This window comes from Rhinatrema bivittatum, chromosome 2 (genome assembly GCF_901001135.1).
Source record: "Rhinatrema bivittatum chromosome 2, aRhiBiv1.1, whole genome shotgun sequence".
Classification (NCBI taxonomy): Eukaryota; Metazoa; Chordata; class Amphibia; order Gymnophiona; family Rhinatrematidae; genus Rhinatrema; species Rhinatrema bivittatum.
This window is the reverse complement of record NC_042616.1, coordinates 656,821,063-656,839,968: the sequence shown is the minus strand read 5'-3', so window position 1 is coordinate 656,839,968 and position 18,906 is coordinate 656,821,063. Positions and strand designations below refer to the sequence as shown.

The following is an 18,906-nucleotide window of genomic DNA, read 5'->3' as shown; positions in this document are numbered from 1 at the left end:
TTGGTAAAAAAAAAAAATATATATAATAATTTTTTCACTTTCCTGCTAAATAAAAAATAAACCCTATCCAGTCCAATGCATACAGCTTGTTGTGGAAAGCACTAACAATGAGCTGGAAGAAATCCCCTTTGCCACAGACCTTCTGGGTGACTCTGGACAAGTCACTTTGGGACTGATTTGTTAAGGATTTTTTCCTATTCTGTATCTATGAGGGAAAAAAACAACTTAGTGCATTTGGGACCAGGTTGAAAACAAGGAGGTCCATATTCAAAAGCATTTAGCTGGCTAACTCAGAAGTTAAGTAAATCTCAAAAAACGACCACCACAACAAACAGCGCTCCACTAGAATCAGATATAAATCAAGAGCAGCAAAACTGCTCTATTACTGTGAAAGTGTATTTTGCGATGAATTGCTCAAAAAATTGCTTTATATAATTTCAATAATACTCTGTGTACCTACACTCTGTGGAGCTGTTAATTTTCAAAACAATTTTAAAGAAAACTAAAAAAATATATTTATAGGAGGAGTGGAAGGTTTCATATATAGTGTAGGTGTCCCAACACCAATATACAATTGGTTATAATCATCAACCTCCTACCTCCTCCAAAAGAAAATTTAAAAAAAAATGTTTTTGCAATGTATTAACATTAAAGTCCCAGTGATATTCAATGGCAGCCGTGGTTTAATAGGTATTTACCTTACTCGCGGGAAAACCAAAAGTAATCTTCAAAGTGGCATTCAATTTAAAGCGGGTGCTTAAACGACTTCCTAAATCTGTTGGTTACTTTTGGATGTTAAAGTATAATCCCGACACAAACGAGTTCGTGTTTCAGACAACAGTCTTTCTTCAGGGGAATCTGATGTTAAATATAACCAACCTTGTTGGATTCTAGCCTCACAAGAAGTTGTCCTTCACATCTGATGAGTATTGTTGCTTCCTGTTCACCATGTTGTGCTAACTGTTCTCCGCTCCATACCGATATCATCGGAGGAGGTAGGAGGTTGATGATTATAACCAATTGTATATTGGTGTTGGGACACCTAAACTATATATGAAACCTTCCACTCCTCCTATAAATATATTTTTTGAGTTTTCTTTAAAATTGTTTTGAAAATTAACAGCTCCACAGAGAGTAGGTACACAGAGTATTATTGAAATTATATAAAGCAATTTTTTGAGCAATTCATCGCAAAATACACTTTCACAGCGATAGAGCAGTTTTGCTGCTCTTGATTTATATCTAACTCAGAAGTTAGCCAGCTAAATGAATATTTGTGCACATATTCGGCTAACTTCTAGCCAGCTAACAAGTTAGGAGCTGGATAAATTAGGGGCCTTCCAGGAACATGACTGGGAGGAGTTGAGTTAACCATATAAATTAACCAGCTAACTCCGATATTCAAAATTAACCAGGTGACTTAACTGGCTAAGTCTGGTCAGGCCAAAGAGCTACCCTAAAGTTAGCCGCTGTATACAGGGGCAGATTTTCAAAGGGTTATGCGCGTAAATCCAGGAGGATTTACACGTAAAGGCAGTTACATACTCCGGGCCTATTTTCAAAAGGCCCGGCAGCGCGCGTAAAGCCCCAGGAAGCGTGTAAGTCCCGGGGCTTGAAAAAATGGGTGGTCCGGGGCAGGGTGGGGCGGTCCAGGGTGGGGGCATGGCAAGAGGCCTCTCCTCAGCCGCTGAGCCGGGGGATCGCACGCCGGCAGTTGGCTGGTGCGTGCAGTAACTTGTGAAATAAAGGTACGGGGGTTTTTTTTCGGGCTGGTGGGCAGGACAGGTAGGGGAAGTTATGCAGTTATGCGCATGCACGTGCGCGTAACTGCACGTGCATGTTATAAAATTCGGGCATATATTTGTACGAGCCGGGTAGCGGCACAAATGTAGGCTGCGTGCATACCTTTTAAAATTTGCCCCACAGTGTTTAGCTGTCTAACTTTAAGATAGTCAACTATATTCAACAGTACAACTGCAGAATTGAATATACTTACAAAGTTAGCCGGATATGTTTAAAAAGGTGGAGGAACCATTTGCTACAGTTTATCTGGCTAACTTTGCTATCCAGACAATGTCTGAATATGGACCTCAGTGTGTGTATCATGATCTGACTTTCCCAGTCCATACATTTTGTTTGCTCTTTCTTCCTCACTAATCATTCTCAAACTCTTATCTCAAAATAACTGTTGAAAGCTGGCCTCTCTAGTGCACCAGAGAATGTGTTATGATAGGGTTCACAGTTGGTGGTTGTGCAGATATTGCTAAAAATAAAATATTGAAGTGGGCATTAGAAAAAAAAAAAGAAAGCGATGCAGGTATTTGCCATTTTAGCTTTGTCCTTGTGAATTATCACTAGCTTGGCTTGGAGTCAGACAGTGCAAATTCTTTCAGAAGCATGACCAGTAACTAACCATAGCCATAGCACAAGTACAACAATCTACAATGTGTGATGTCAAAAGGGGGGAATTGGGTGATAATGAACATATATTAAAGTATCTGGGGCCTGCCCGGATGTGAGTGATTGAATGTATTATCAACCTTGACTTTTATTAACCCTTTTCCAACATGCAGATTTGCTTAACTGATATCTCTTCCTCATAGAAACAGCAGACAATCCACATTTGAGTTTGTGTGAGACATGACAGTATGAGCTAAAGGCACAGTCAGTCTCCACACCACTTCATTTGTATAATCTCTGAAACACTTATTTGCCTCAACTCCATAGCAATCAATGGGGAAAACTCCAGCAAACATATACACATGTAAAAAAACACATAACACAGGGAGAAAAAAATGCCAATGCCTAGCAACTTGCAGTGCCTGAGGAACCTCTGGTATGGAAGGCCAGCATGCATCCAAATATAAAGAAAATCATTTTCCCCCCATCCATACAATATTTAGTCTCCATTTCTCACTCATAGCTACCCTGTTTATACAGTATTCACAGGATCTTAAGCACACACATCATGCGGTCTTCAACCTCTGAATTGCTATCATAGTCTCTCCAATTCAAAATGCTCTTTTCTACACTTCAATATAAGCCAGCAAGGCTAGTGGTACTGGGCAATGGAACTTCATCTGTAATGCACAAGAGCTCCATTGCTGCATCTCCCCTGCAGTCATGCCATTAATAGAGGTGGTCTTTCCTTTGTACATCTCACTCTTGCAAACACCCTGCCATTTTCTATACATTGGCTGGCATAGTGCCCTCTAGGCTAGGTTTCCCTACACACCTCCTTCTATCACTGCATTGAATAAGGATGTATGCAGGCACATGAAGGTAACAATGCAGTGTATACTCTAATAAACACATGTAGAGGTCAAAAATGACTTTTGCCACTCACTATTGTTCTTTCTCAAGATGCATTTGTTTATGGTCATCAAAAAGCACAGGATGCTTGTCAGCCATGCCTAGGTATCACAAACAAATGTGGTTTCTTTTAATACTGATAATGCACCACAGAAGCAGCTGTGCTGAACACAGTATCTCTCTCTCTCTCTCTATATATATATATACACATATAATCTATCTATCTATATAGTGGAACTCTATACCTGGGTGCAGACTGCACAGCGATGGGGCCATAAAAGATGTTCTCTTTGGGGCTGGACCCACTCGCCACCTAATTCTCTCACTGTCCCTCTTTTCCCCAGGGCTGGATCCTTTGTAGGTGGGAGGGAAAGATTTACTTTCAGCGCCCAATGTGACAGGGGTGACTCTACTTGTGTTCCCCTTGAGAGGTACACTTACCCAACACTGTGGATGCTGTATGTGCCAGAAAGAGTACCCAGGAGACTTTGGGTTTAGTGTCCAAAATCAAAGCTTTTACTGATGGGTAATCAGATGAAGTAATGGCACAATTCAACTTAATTCCTGTGGTTTCCACAGGTGGCTGTTACAGTTCTTTCTATTTTCTCTATCTGTGCAAGGATCTCTTTATCTTGGTCCAGGACAAGGGAAAAAAACTCATTATCCAGGTCTTGAATTAATGAGGTTCCCAAATGGGCAGGGATATCCTTGCTGGAATGGAAAACCTCCTTCCATCTGGCCAAAAAATCTACTACACAGTCTCTGCACATTTATTCCCAGTTATCTCTCCTCCCAAGGGTGAAGACTCCAAGTGGGGGTCCTCAGATGTAACTCAAAGTTGGTTTTACTCACAGTTCTCCTCAGTCCTTCTCAATCTCACTTACAGTATATGAATCTCATATACATGCAGCTCTTGATGTTCCTTCTCAGGGAAGGAAGAATGGGCAGCAAAACTCTTCTTCCCAGATCTTCTAACTAAATTATCTCTTTATTTGAAAAACTGATCTTAACACCAGAGTTGTTCCTTGTATCAGGTGACCACCTCTAAAGGGCAGGTCATCCCTATTCCTGAGCACCCCAAACATGGGGTTCCCTATACCCCGTGCACAGGAGAGGCCCAGATGTCTCACAGACTCCTGTCATAAAAAGTCAAAAAATCTCCCCAAAATATCTCAAGAACAATCCAGCTAGCCCTCGAACTTGCCCTGGAATTGTAGGTAGATGGTACTTGATTCCAAGGGTAGACCAAAACCAACAGAGGCAAAAGCTCCTACACTTCCCCTTAACTCCAACTCAAACTTGCACTACCCCCAGAGCTCACTGTTACAAGCTGCTTTTCTTAACTCACAGAAGGTGGACCATCCCAGCACCCTTAAAGGAAGGGGCTATACTGAATAGTTCCTTCCCCTTTTCTAACCTACACTGCTGTATCCTTAGATAATGGAAAAACTACAGGCTTACACGTGATCGTAGGGTCCTTTACAATAAATATAGATATCTATATTATATGTATATGAACTTATGTTCATTTCCTAATGGAGAAATAGCATAGTAGCCAGGGCCAGTACCTCCTCTACAAGTTCCAGGCATCACCCATCAGCCTTTCTGCAGCCGATCTGAGACCATTATTAGGATATACATGACTATCCCTGGTGAATTCTTCTGTCCACTCCAGTAAATCTGGCATGTTATGATGCCCATCTTTCTGTATGGAGCCCCCCTCCTGTGTCTTCATTATAAAGGGATGCTAGGGGTAAAGATTTGTTCCCAGGCGGGGGACCAAGAGGAAGAATTATCAATTTAAGATGATTGGTTTTACACACTTGAACTGTGACAATTCACTCTCCTCACTCTTGAGTGGTGCTCTAACAGTAACATTTACTATAATAAAACTTTATCACCTGTGACAATTTGGCAAACAGTACATTTATGTGGTGATGAATCTATGTCTTCCATATGCACATGCACAAATGTAGGACCCCACTGGGATCCCTATGACGATGTGGCCTTGAAGGAACATGCCATGTCTGTTACAGCACCCCTAGGTCAGGCTCCTGCCATGGGATGATCCTCCTGGTATAAAAGCCGGCATCCCTTCTGTGTAGATTTTGAGTTTACTTTTGAGAAGGAAGGATTGTTTCTGTTCAGTTCTTGATAATTTGTTAAAGTAAGGCCCTAAGCCTTAGGTCAGGAGCCCCAGAAGGAGGTTTTTAATCTCGAATTCATACCCAGTGAGTAATACATTTACTCCTAAATAATTTTTTAGTTTCTTTTCTGAGAAAGTGATTTTGTTTTGGAAGGAGGTTTCCAGCCACCTTTCCTCCACGGAGTAAGAGAGGAGCTGCTTTTCAGCTATGATTCACCTAATCCAAGGGATCAAATTGCTCAACCAGTATGTGAAGGAGAAGAGGTGGATATCCAACTGGTTTCAAAGTCTGGGAGGAAAGAGGAGAAGCGAGTCGCCTAAAAGGTGACCATCATCAGCTACGTGCTGTGGAGGTGCTCATCTGGTAGCAGAAGAAAGAGGAGAGAACAGTGAAGAATTCCATGATGAGCTGTAGATCCCAGGTATTCAAGGCTGGCAGGAGGATTAGATGTATTGGGCGATTGCCTCAGGTGCTGGAAGTGGGAGGGGAATTGGAGCGGTACGACGGGTGGCCTTTTTAAATGTGCTCGAGTGGTTTTGAGAGGCAGCTGCAGAATGGAGATTTGCGGTTGTCTCAGGTTGCAGTATGTTTGCACGGTTAGTGTTTGGGCTCTTGGTGGTAGCATTGGGGGTAGGAGAGGGAGGGAGAAAACATGTTGCTGTGATGTTATTGCCTAGGCTGACAGCAGATACTAGCACCAGCCCTGCAGGTATTTCAAGGGAATTCTTTAAAGAGAAAGGATACCTGTAATCCAGGTGGCTCAAGGAAGCTTCATATTCAATTCAAGGATAAAAGAGGGAGTAAAAGATCATAGATTTACCTACACACAGTCACAAGTCTACAGATTTTAGCAATGGATGAGTATTCTAAGGATGAAGGGTAGAAAATGCCATTTTCCATGTTTGAACGTTTTCATCAGTAAAGCTATATTGGAACACCAGTACTGTGTCCAGCTTCATCACTGGCATTATTAGGAATTATTAGGAAAGGAATGGTTAATAAAACAGACAATGTCAAAATGCCTCTGTATCGTTCCATGGTGAGACCGTACCTTGAATACTGCGTACAATTCTGGTCGCCGCATCTCAAAACATATATAGTTGCGTTGGAGAAGGTACAGAGAAGGGCGACCAAAATGATAAAGGGGATGGAACAGCTCCCCTATGAGGAAAGGCTGAATAGGTTAGGGCTGTTCAGCTTGGAGAAGAGACGGCTGAGGGGGGATATGATAGAGGTCTTTAAAATCATGAGAGGTCTTGAACGAATAGATGTGAATTGGTTATTTACACTTTCTGATAATAGAAGGACTAGGGGGCACTCCATAAAGTTAGCAAGTAGCACAATTAAGACTAATCGTAGAAAATTCTTTATCACTCAATGCACAATTAAGCTCTGGTATTGGTTGCCAGAGGATGTGGTTAGTGCAGTTAATGTAGCTGAGTTTAAAAAAGGTTTGGATAAGTTCTTGGAGAAGAAGTCCATTAACTGCTATTAATCAAGTTGACTTAGGGAATGGCCTCTGCTATTACTGGTATCAGTAGCATGGGATATTCTTGGTGTTTGGGTAATTGCCAAGTTCTTGTGGCTTGGTTTGGCCTCTGTTGGAAACAGGATGCTGGGCTTGATGGACCAATGAAACTGAAGAACGATGGGAGAGCATCATCACATAGTGTGCACAATACTTAGAATAAGGCAAAAAAACCCCAACTCAAAATTTTAAATGGTATTGGATTGGCTTCACAAAGTAGGAATTAGCAAAAATAATGTTGTTGCTGCCAGAGGCATCATAACACATATTGAAGGACTGTAAGAAGTTACAAATATTCTGACACAAGGTCAAGCAAATGATTGACAAAAAATCTATGTGACATCTCGGAATTTTGATTACTAAACATTACAGTAAATGGTTATTTGTGGCCCTGCTCTGCTCAAAAAGAATCATACTAAGATTCTGGAAATCCACTTCAGTACCCAAAACTGAGGATTGGGTCAAAGCGATTGCCATAATGGAAGTTTACGAGACAGTCATTCACAGGTTAAGATGACAAATTACCTCTGTATTGCTCCATGGTGAGACTGCACCTTGACTACTGTGTACAGTTCTGGTTGTCGCATCTCAAAAAAGATATAGTTGCGATGGAGAAGGTACAGAGAAGGGCAACCAAATGATAAAGGGGATGGAAGAGCTCCCCTATGAGGAAAGGCTGAAGAGGTTAGGGCTGTTTAGCTTGGAGAAGAGACGGCTGAGGGGGGATATGATAGAAGTCTTTAAAATCATGAGAGGTCTTGAATGAGTAGATATAAATCGGTTATTTACACTTCTGGATAATAGAAGGACTAGGGGACACTCCATGAAGTTAGCAAGTAGCACATTTAAGACTAGTTGGAGAAAATTCTTTCACTCAATGCACAATTAAGCTCTGGAATTTGTTGCCAGAGGATATGGTTAGTGCAGTTAGTATTGTGCTTCGCGGTCGCAGCCGCCCGCAACCACAACCCCCTACCTGATCCACGCCATCAGGGCCACCGCGGAAGCGTCGGGAGGGTCACTGGAGGCTGGCTCCGTTCGCCCCCCGCACCTCAGCCCAGGCCCTCGTGGTGGTTGCCGGCGGGAGAAGTGTCCCAGGCCTCCCCTCGCGGCGTCGGGCTGCTCTGCATAGCTCTGCATAGTTCCCAGATCCAAGATGGCCGCCCTGCCCTTAGGCGCAAGGCCTAGGCACAAGGCCGCGCCTCCTCTCAGAATTTAAAGGGGCCTCATCCCCTATATTGGATTCAGCTGCATCAATTGGGCTTAGGCAGGTATTTAAGGAGACTTCCTCTGCACAATCCTTGACTTGGCAACGAGTCTGCTCGCTTCGGTGAGTCTCCTGGTGCCTCGGGTTCCTGGTTCCTGCTTCTTCTCAAACGATTCCTCAGTGTGCGACTTCAGACTGGCAATTCTTGGTGATTCTTCGGTGTGTGACTGCGGACTAGCAAGCTGTGATCCCTCGGTGTGTGACCTCGGACTGGCAAGCGACGAGGCTCTGGTACTCGACCTCGGACTTCTTCCAGACCATCCGTCTTCAAGGGCTCACCTAAGTCCCAGCAGCTTGGGTCTCTACAGACTCCTCCCGGGGGGGGGGCTGCGGGCTTCCAGTGGCGAAGATCCAGTTGGCCCTTGCACCGACCTCACGCCTCCTCGAACTCTCAAAGGTCCACCTAAGTCCCAGTGGCCCGGGTCCCTACGGGCTCCTCCCGGGAGGGCCGCGGGCTTCCAGTGACTTCACGCCTCTTTGCCCTCTCAATGGTCATCTAAGTTTCCAGCATCGAAGATCCAGCTAGTCCCAACTTCTGTTCTGCCTCGCCACCCGAAGGGGGAACCTGAGGAGCCATCTCCTAAGGTCATACCAACCTCCCATCGGTCCAAGGGTTCACGTTCCCTTCTGGTCATAACAGTTACTGTAGCTGGGTTCAAAAAAGATTTGGATAAATTCTTGGAGGAAAAGTCCATTAATTGCTATTAATTGAGTTGAGTTAGGGAATAGCCAATGCTATTAATTGATTCAGTAGCTTAGGATCTTCTTGGTGTTTGGGTAATTGCCAGTTTCTTGTGGCCTGATTTGGCCTCTGTTGGAAACAGGATGCTGGGCTTGATGGACCCTTGGTCTGACCCAGCATGGCAATTTCTTATGCTCTTATGTTTTTACATAGGGAAGGTGATCTTTAAACATTCCTGCAAAACTTATACTGCAAATATAGGCATACTCAACACCAATTTTTAAAGCAAATTTATATAGTCCGCGAATGCGTGTGTGGGTGGCGTGCGTGAGGGGGGGGGGGGGGGCGAATTTTATAAGAGTATGCAATGCTATGCAATTAAGCCTCCCCGAGTTTCCTCCCACCCTACCCAACTTTCCTTCCCTTTCCCCTCTCCACCTCTACCCGTAATGCCTACCTATCTACCCCTAATTTTTTTATTGTTTTACTTACTTCTCCTTGGGAGCAGAAGCAATTTATGCACTATCTCAATAATTTTAATTCTTATTCTGCCCATTCACTGTTCTTTAATTTGTTGTTTCAAGTTATTTTTTAACTATTTATTGTAATGATTTATTTTATTTTTTTATGTTATTTTATTATTTTATGTCCTATTTAATTATGTATGTTTTTTGTAACCCGTCCAAACATTGGAGGGCACAGCCAATAAACTTATAAATAAATATATATAATATATCATGATTTTTTAATTCTATTTTTCTTTTTAATTTTCAGCATTTATGTGGATTTGCTGATTTTATTTTTTATTATTATATGTTCTAATTTATTGTCTTTTGATAAGTAATTCACTGTTTAAGTGTCTGTATTTGTTCTTGTTTGCTGTATTTGTTTGTTATTTTATGCTATATATTTTGTATTCACCTAGAATCTGTAAATAAATAGATGGTTTTATAAATGTGAATAATAAATACAATAAATAAATATGAGTGTTGATACCCAGGAGCAACATGAATGCCAACCAGTACTGAGGACTTTCCCCACTTCTAGCTCTGCTCTCCTCCTTTTTCCTCTCTGCTCTCCATCTTCCTTCCTCCTTCTCTCCTTTCTTTCTTTTTAGGCCCTGTGCCACCGGGTGTACAAACCATGCAATTGCACAGGGCGGCACACCCAGGATGGCAGTGTCAGGAGCTGGGAGAGGATCCTGCTACCGCTGGTGGACCCCATTCCACTGGTGGTGGAAGAAGAAGGCCCATGCGGCTGCCAATGGACCCCATCCCACGGGTGGTGGAAGAAGCAGAAGGCTTGTGCGGCTGCCGGCAGGCTCCATCCCACTGGTGGCAGAAGAAGCAGGAGGCCAGAACATAAGATGAAGGCTATCCTGCAGCTCCTCCTCATGTGCTGGCACGATGGTAATTCAACACTCGCAGGGCTAGCTCCACAAGTGTTGAATTATTGCATGGCTAGTATGTGGGAGGAGCTGCAGAATGGCTGTTCTCCCCAATGAAGAAGGTACAAGCTGGCAGCAGAAGCAGCAGAGGAGGAATGTTCCATGGACCCTGACTGCCTGGTCTGCATGTGTATGTCTGTGAATGGGAGCTGCCTGGGATGAGTGGATATGTGAATAGGAACCTCGTTGGGATAGCTGTGTGTGTGTGTGCGCATGTGTGTATGTGTGTGCATGGAAGCCTATCTGGGTTGCATGTGTGTATGTGAATGGGAGCCTGCTTGGGTTGCATGTGTGTGTGTGTGTGTGTGCGCGCACGTGTGCATAAGAATGGGAGCCTGCCTGCTATTTGGGTGGATGTGAATGAAAGCCTGCTTGGGATGTGTAGGTGTGAATAGGAGCTTGTCTGGGTTGTGTGTGAGAGAGAGAGACAGAGAGGGAGAAAGAATGGGAGCTGCCTGGGTTGTGGATGTGTGTGAAAAAGAGAGACTGGGGCTTTAGGTGGAGCCCAACCTACAAGCAGCTTAAATGAAGTGGAGGGTCCAGGGCTGCTGGCAGATCCCAACCAAAAAAGAGTTGGAGACTCCTGGGATTTTGTCTGAGAGAGAGCATATGTATGTATGAGCTTTTATGCATGTGCGGCTGTGTGAGTGTATGAGAAAGAGAGGAAAAGGTTTGTGCATCCCATCTCACTAATCCACGACAATCTCAAGGTGACTGGAAATCAAAAGTTCCCAGGTATGGAGAGCATGAATTTTTAAAATCCATTTTAGTTTTATTTTTCGGGTGTTGTACCTGTTTTGCAATATTTTATTGGTGTTTGGGACCTTTTTGTTTATTTATTTTTATTTTATTAGTATTTTCAAACAATACAAAGCAAAATATCTTTGTACAGCAATTATTGAGATCATTACCAAGAAATTCTTATAAAGACAACATAAAGCATATAATTTAATCATTTCTTTGAGAGCACAACCTTTAAACTCAAGGGGAATTTCCAACAATGAGGAGAATTATTCAAAATTCCTAAAAATTATTTGAAGAAAATAATGGTTTACAACTCCTGTTAATTTATTTATTTCCTAGTATTACTCTGGTGTTATTTTAACTCTGGGGACCTTTTTGGTTTTTCAAGAAATTTCACAGTTGGTCTGGCTTAAAGAAAATAAAAGTATTATTTCCTTTTTTTTTTTACCACTCATGTACGTGGGTAGTATAAAAGAAATACTGCACTACAATCCAAAACTTCTTTTTCATATTTAAGAAATATTGAGATTTTGGAAATAATGCTTCATTACTAAGTTTAAATCTTGAAAGGAACAAAACGTCAACATAATGTGGCCTACCTTATCATCGCCAGTGAAGTCGTTGCAGAATCTGCCCCGATGCTGACTCCTCTTCTTCCGGTGCGGACTCCGCCCCGACTCCGCCCCTAGTAAACTATCGCACATGAAAAGGGACTTTTCGCGTACGATCCCATTAGAAAATGACCCCCTATGACAGAAATAGGTGATCCAAAACTTTAGGAAATTTATAATCCTTAAATTTAAATGACGAAAATGGTTCTCCAAGGATTCTACTCTCCTTATAGTATTCAAATGCTCTCGAATAATTGAGGCATTGACTGTCTGCAAATTTTTTATATCAGAACCCATAGTTTGCACAGTAAGAGAATGCTTTGAAAGAATTTTTTGGTGATCTCTAGCCTCTACATCCAACTTTGTTGAGACAACTTCCAGCTGCTGGGATTGATCCCTGAAAAGCTTCATTGCTCCCACAGTCAAGTCCCAAAGAGAGTCTAAAGTCACTACTGCTGGTCTCACCATAATCTGAGAAGGGTCTGGAATAGTTGTAGTCCCAGGATATACACTTTCCAAAAGATGTTCTCTCTCTCGAAGAGAGGTTGGTGAATGTATTTCTTCTATTTCTCCTTCATTCACCAAAGATGTTATTGGTGAATTATTCCCATCAGACCCTCCCACCTGGTTTGATTCTCTACCTCCTTCTGCCAGGGTACTTGCAGAAATATTTGCTCTCCCCCAGGTAATAGTATCATTACCAGGGAAAATAAGCAGTGGGGTCCTAGGATCTGGCGGCGTAAGTGAAACTTCCTCTGGCGAAAAAGATGCTCCTCCTTTACTTATTTCGCCAATGAAGCTTACCCGCGAAGGGTCAGAAGTAGAAACAACAAAGTCAGTGATAACCCATTGGTCTATTGGAAGTGAGGATTCTGAAGGGTATATCCTCACTTTACCTTTCCTTTTATGCGCCATAACTATTAATATATAACAAAGAACAAGAAAGTCCAGAATAATAGACCAACTTTGCTGTATAAAAATCACCTGTTTACCTTACCCCTTGTGTGGACCGAGATGATTGAAGAGTAAAGGGAGGTCTTTCACAAATATTCCAATTTCTTTACAAAATTATTTACAAAGCCGCGCACCCCTTTGACACGTGTGGCTTCGGCAGCGTGCCGGCAGTGGCTGTGCACTGCTGCGAGCCAGGTTTTAAGGGCTCCTCCCGGCGTGGGCGGAAGTGACATCACGGTACCTCTATTCCTGCACCTGGGTCCTTGAGTCAGATGACAGCAAACTCAGTTTTAGCAGGGCGATGTCCCCCTCAGAGTAGGACCTCTCCTCACCTCCTCCAGATGGATCAGTCCCAGTCTGCGCGCTGCTGCGAGCCCGGTTTTAAGGGCTCTTCTGGGCGTGGGCAGAAGTGATGTCACGGTACCTCCATTCCTGCACCTGGGTCCTTGAGTCAGATGACAGCAAACTCAATTTTAGCAGGGCGATGTCCCCCTCAGAGCAGGACCTCTCCTCACCTCCAGATGGATCGGACCCTTGGGACATTTTTTAAAAAATTGTATGTGAGTTTTTAATTATGTGATCTTTTATTTGTCATCAGCTTTTGGAATATTATTATTAATATGTTTTTACTATAATGTCTATGTATTTATTTTATTTCTTGATTTTATTGTTTGATGTTTGAGGAATGATGATGGTTCTGGTTTTATATTGTTGTACTGCATAGAGAGTCTGGCTTCTTATGGTTTCCAGTTCAGGTTTTGTCACGTTTGTAGTTCTACTTTACGGTTACTCTATTCTGTATTTGGCGAGGGTCTTTTTATGTTCTGAATGTGTGACTGAGGGGACGTATTCTCCTAATAGGCAGTGCATTCATGTTTTATGGCTTTCAGACGGTCAAGCCCACACACAACACATGTTACAACAGGCCTAATACCATATAGACTCCAAGAGTGTTTTTGCAGCGATTTTTGGTTGGCATCACACAACAGTGCATTTAAATATAATGTAAGTGATGTTTTTACTTTGAAATTTTTTCATGTAAAAGATTATTTTAAATGCACAACTTTCAACTGTGTGTGTGTGGAGAGGGCCAAGGGGAGGGGGAGGGGGGGTGGTGGTGTTGTGCAAGGCTATAAGGTTGCACCAGCTATGGGTTCCAGGTTGGGGGGGGGGGATTGATATCAGTTTTTAAGGTTTGTATCACTGGCGTGAGCTGGGATTTTTTTCCTCTCTTTTCTGGGTGGTTCAGTGATTCTGTTATGAGTATTAGCTTATTTTGTTTTCAGTGCTCTTGTTGGATGTTTGGAAAGTCATCAATAAAAAATAATCTTTGAAAAATGAAAACCTGGCCTGGCTAATGTACAAACAAAATCAAGGTAAATCCGCGGTCATGCAGCATTCTCATGGGTAATTCAGATTTTTGTGCAGCTGGACATCAGATTCTAGCTGATAGGCCTGGAGAACCTCCAGGTTTTGTCGAGATTTGTGATCCAACTCTTTGACGTATGGTATCTGTATGATATGAATCCTGAAATTGACCTGGCATGTAAATAGACTACAGTACAAGAACTCCTGGAAAGCAGCCCTGTACAAATGCCATGTATCTTCGGCATCTCATTCTAGAATAAGTAAACAAAGACCTGGAATACTGTATCATTTGCCAAGCCAGTCCTGAACACCTTGACTTGTCTAAGGAGAACTATAACAATAAAACATCATTCACATGTCATAAGCCTGTTATCATGTACTGCCTGTTATCTATAATACTTGTTAACTGTAAAGCCTGTTGCTAATTATTGTTTATTGTAAACCGCGGTGATGTATTTTTACGTAATGCGGTATATAAAAACCCCTAAATAAATAAATAAATAAATAAATAAATAAATAAGCCACATCAATGTGGGTATATCTATACCATCAGGTTCTTATTTTTAATCAATACATTAGTGCATTACCTGGTAGATTCTTGTTTATAAATGTCAATGATATTTTCCACCAGCAAGTTCCTCTGCAGTCCATACACGCCATGCCGATCTAGGATCACTTCATGCCTACAGGACGGACACCTGAATCGACCTCCTGATGCCACTGTGTTACCTCCTCTTGTTGGCAAATATGGGTTGGAGGACTGTTCTTGCAAAAAAATAAAGTAACCACTTAGCAAAACCAGGCACAACATTTGCAAACTTTTAAATATGAAATTAATCTCTGTTTCTTACTTTTATGCCCCAGAGCTATGCAAGTTTGACTGACATATGACTTCTGAGAAGATTATAAAATTATGCCAACAACTTTTCTGACATGATCAAGGTTAAATGGAATAAAGCAGAAGTAATTTAAACAGATTGGACCCTTTATTTAAAAACATTTCTTCAATTTCTGTGACTAAAATATTTGGAAAATGGTATCCTGTTCAGTAATAAATTTTTACACAGATGTATAATATTAACTAATGTACTTACATGGGATTTTTATTCAAAGAAATATATAGGCAGACAGAAGCATTATTTTCACCCATTTATAATCGCTACTCTTGTAAATTACTTTGGAAGGATGAATGGCTGAGTCATTCTTATTAGGGTTTGGACCTGTGAGTCACAGTTTTGACTGAGATGTCAGAAGCGAATGCCTCAGGCAACTGTCTTATCTTTCCAGCTTAAAAAAAGATTTTAAAAATATCCCTATGAAATAGAGTCCTATGGATTATGTTGGTTCTAATAAAGCAATAGAATACTAATAAAATATATTCTAGAAAGCACACTAATATGTGTATAAGATAGATTAAAGGCCCAAATGGCACAAGTGCAATTTATGCATGCAAACTACTAGTTTTGCTCCTCTCAGGAAACTGAAAAATCTGCAGCCCCATAAACCCACCTGGAAAATGTCACTGGCACATTTTCTGCACAGGTTGTGCTGACAAGGTAGAATAACCACTGGCTTTGTGAACATCTCTAAACAGATGGGGCAAATGAGCTGTTTCTCCAAGTTATCCATGGTTTGCTGCTCTTTGGAAAAGGACTTGTAATTCAGAGAGGCGCTCATCTCCCAGCCAACTCCAGGCGTGTGTGAGTTCGGAAATTACGCCCTGCTGAGTGACCACTTTCCCAGGCTCGTCTCCCTCAATCACTTCCAGAGCTCGGTGCGATCGGGTGTCCTTCGAGTTTCCCCGGCTGGAGGACATTGTTTAAAGGGTGGGACCGAAGAGGCCCGAAGCTATGTTTAGAAACAGCACATCACAAGTTACCATACCGACTTGTCCATATATGCGAGTGACAGGAGGATGGATTCAGGCAGGTGACGGGTCACAGGGATGAATGAGCAGCATTCTTGTCTAAAAGAGAGAGAGAGAGAGGGAGGGCATAAAAGAAGTTGGCAGTTGTTAATAGCAAACGCATCACTCATCACTTAAGAGAAGCACAAGTGTTAAAATTGATAATGAATGCACTTCATTCTTATCTAAGTTTCTCAGGCCATACCTAAAATTACTGAGACCCATCATTATAAATTATGCTTGAGTCAAAAAAAAGCCTTTTTTTTTTTTGTAAGGTTTATGAATCATTTTAAAATTATTTCCACTCTCTCTCTCTTTTCTCCACATCCCCTTTATCCCTTCCTCTGCGAGGTAGGGCTGACTGCGGCATTTGAATCATTTCAACTAAAAAGTCCCAGCAATATTAAAAAAAGACCACCAACCTTTAGAAACGAATTTAAGCTTCAGGCAAAAGAAGCGCAAAGGGGGTTAGAAAATCTTCAAATCAGTTTTCTTGCAACAAAATTCAATAGAAAAAAATAAGCAAGCTAAAACATATGAAAAGAAACACAGTGACTCTTTTGTTCAGTACAGCTGGCCCATTCTCTGGGTCACTGTAATCTCTTGTCCTGTTATTAATGCTTCCAGCATGGGGCAGAGGCACAAACACTGAGCATACTTCCCCTGCTGACATCAACATGGAGAGAAAGCAGGGAAACAAACATGACTATCCATACTCACGGTCTGGGCATGCGGCAATAGCAGCGCTCACAGTCCCCCTGACACAGGGAGTTGCAGGCGTTGCTTAAGGGTGACACCTAGTGGCTGAATTCAGGTCCCATGACTGCAGGGCTTAGGAAGGAGCAAGGGCATACCTGGGAAGTTTCAGGATTTCACCCTTACTCAGGGCATATACATCAATTGCAGGGTCTCAGGGGAAACACTAAGAAAGCTCAGGGCCTCTCTGTGTACAGCTCCATCCACTCTCCTTCCTCAGTAAGCCCGCAAGGATCAGGAGAAGATGTGTGAATCTGGAGCAGATGCTGCAAGCAGCATGTGGGGAGAAACTGGAGAGGGGCTACAACACACACAGAACTCAGTCTGCAGCTGTGACTCCAGGACTTGGGACTCACTTAGTTAAGGGTAGCGTGAGCTCTGACTTATAGAGGGTGGCAGCGAAAAGGAAGGGGAAGTATGCTGGGGTCATCTCTGGAGGGGGAACAGGTGATGGTGATGGGTGGGAGAAAGAAAAAGTATGGATTACTTGGGGGGGGGGGATGGAAGAGAGAAAGCTGATACATATTCCTTCCTCCTTTCTCCTGCCCTCTGCTAATCAATAGCAATCTCAGGGTGATCACAACTCAAAAGTTCCCAGGAATGAGCATTGGTACAGGATCCAGAACGGGGACTGTCACTGCATTGATGAGACTAGGTATGTTTTTGGGCTGAGAGGTGGAGGGGTTAAGTAGGTTATGAGTGAAGGCTCATGGTTCCAGATCCCAGCCCTCATTCCAATTGAGCTAAAAGTGGGGCAGAGGAGGAGGATATTGCCAGGTCAAAATAAATTAATAGATAAATAATAAAACTGTTTTATCCACATTAAATGGCTATCTGAAAGTGCCCTTCCCTCAATGCGGCTAAAAATGTGCTTGATGTTCCACAATGTACGTACTTTTAGCCGGAGGCGCGTTTAGGTCAGGGAGAAAAAAAGTATGCATGTAGATGACATTTTCAAATCTTTACCAGAATTTTCCCAGCAAAATTCCATCTGCAGAAACAGCAGGTGCAAATGATCACATGTCAAGTGTGGGGAAATGTACCGTGCCTGGATAGGTCCAAAAAAACAAACCGGAAACTGATCCAATATTGCAGTAGCGACCAAAGAAAAGAGGATCAGTAAACACCAGGAGTTCTTTATTCAGCACAGAACATGATAAAAAGCCCGACTCAGGCTGAGTTTCATTCTTTGAGCTGCTTCAGGGGCTGGTCAGTAATGTTCCTGTGACTCCCTTGCTCTGACCAGCCCCTGAAGCAGCTCAAAGAGCACAACTCAGCCTGAGTCGGGCTTTTTATCATGTTCTGTGCTGAATAAAGAACTCCTGGTGTTTACTGATCCTCTTTTCTTTGGCCGTGCCTGGATAGGGGCATACTACAGAGTGGGCAGACACTCTGGAGCAGGTGGTCTTCTCCCTAAAGCAACTCCCCCATAGGTTGGGTCCTTGGCTGCAGGCAGCTTTCAGGACTTACTAGGCCAGAAGCAGGAAGCAGGATCAAGGAATGGAACAGGGATCAGGTCAGATGAACAGCAGTTTCTCAGGGCAAACTCCACAAAGACTGTTGGACCAGCAAAGGTGCGTCAGGCTAGGGCAGAGCTTCTCAACCCGTGTGCCGCGGCAAGACCTGTGCAGTGCCGCGCTAGCCAGCCTCATCCCTGGCTCTCCCAGATCCTCACTCCCTCAGGACCAGCACAGGCACAGAAACACCTGTATCCCAAAGTGGGAGTTGTGTGCACCAGGCAGAGCAACTGCTAGAAAAATAAGGCCGGCGATGCTGCTGCTCCCGCCCAGTCACACTTTCGGGTTCGCAGGCATTCATGCTGAGAGCCGTAAGCTGTGGGACAACCAGCAGCAGTCTTCAGAAGTGGTAGCCAGCGTTCATGCTCCTGGTGGCACTCCGGCTCATTCCTAGCACTAATAGCGGCATTGAGAGTTTCTTCCATATGCTCCCTTTGCTGCACCCATGGCGAGAGGCATTTGTACATTTTAATCTGCCTCCTCTCCTGCCTCTGGCCCCTCTATGACTGGGGCTGCAGCAGCTAATAAAACTGTTGGGTGCCTTTCTGCAGGGTTCAAGGCAGCCCTGCTTTACTGCTCTGACGCTGCCTGGTCTACTTTAGCCCGAATCTCCTCACTATGCCTACACTTTTGGGCTACGACAACCCTCTTTGCTTGCCAACCTGCT

The 18,906-nt window shown here is 43.0% G+C and overlaps 1 protein-coding gene across 5 annotated transcripts in view; it reads right to left on the bottom strand.

Annotated features, from left to right (window-relative positions):
* Positions 1-15,992, bottom strand: part of TRIM55 (tripartite motif containing 55) — a 160,870-nt gene extending 144,878 nt beyond the window's left edge. For 4 of the 5 annotated variants that reach the window (XM_029591395.1, XM_029591394.1, XM_029591396.1 and 1 more), the window contains exons 1-2: positions 15,570-15,737; positions 14,648-14,820 (exon numbers count right to left, since the gene is read on the bottom strand). In XM_029591395.1, the coding sequence (XP_029447255.1) occupies positions 14,648-14,820; positions 15,570-15,737 (341 nt within the window). Of the gene's footprint in view, positions 1-14,647; positions 14,821-15,569 lie in introns of all 5 variants that reach the window. The other variant, XM_029591393.1, reaches the window with a different exon arrangement.
* Positions 15,993-18,906: the final 2,914 nt, after the last annotated feature.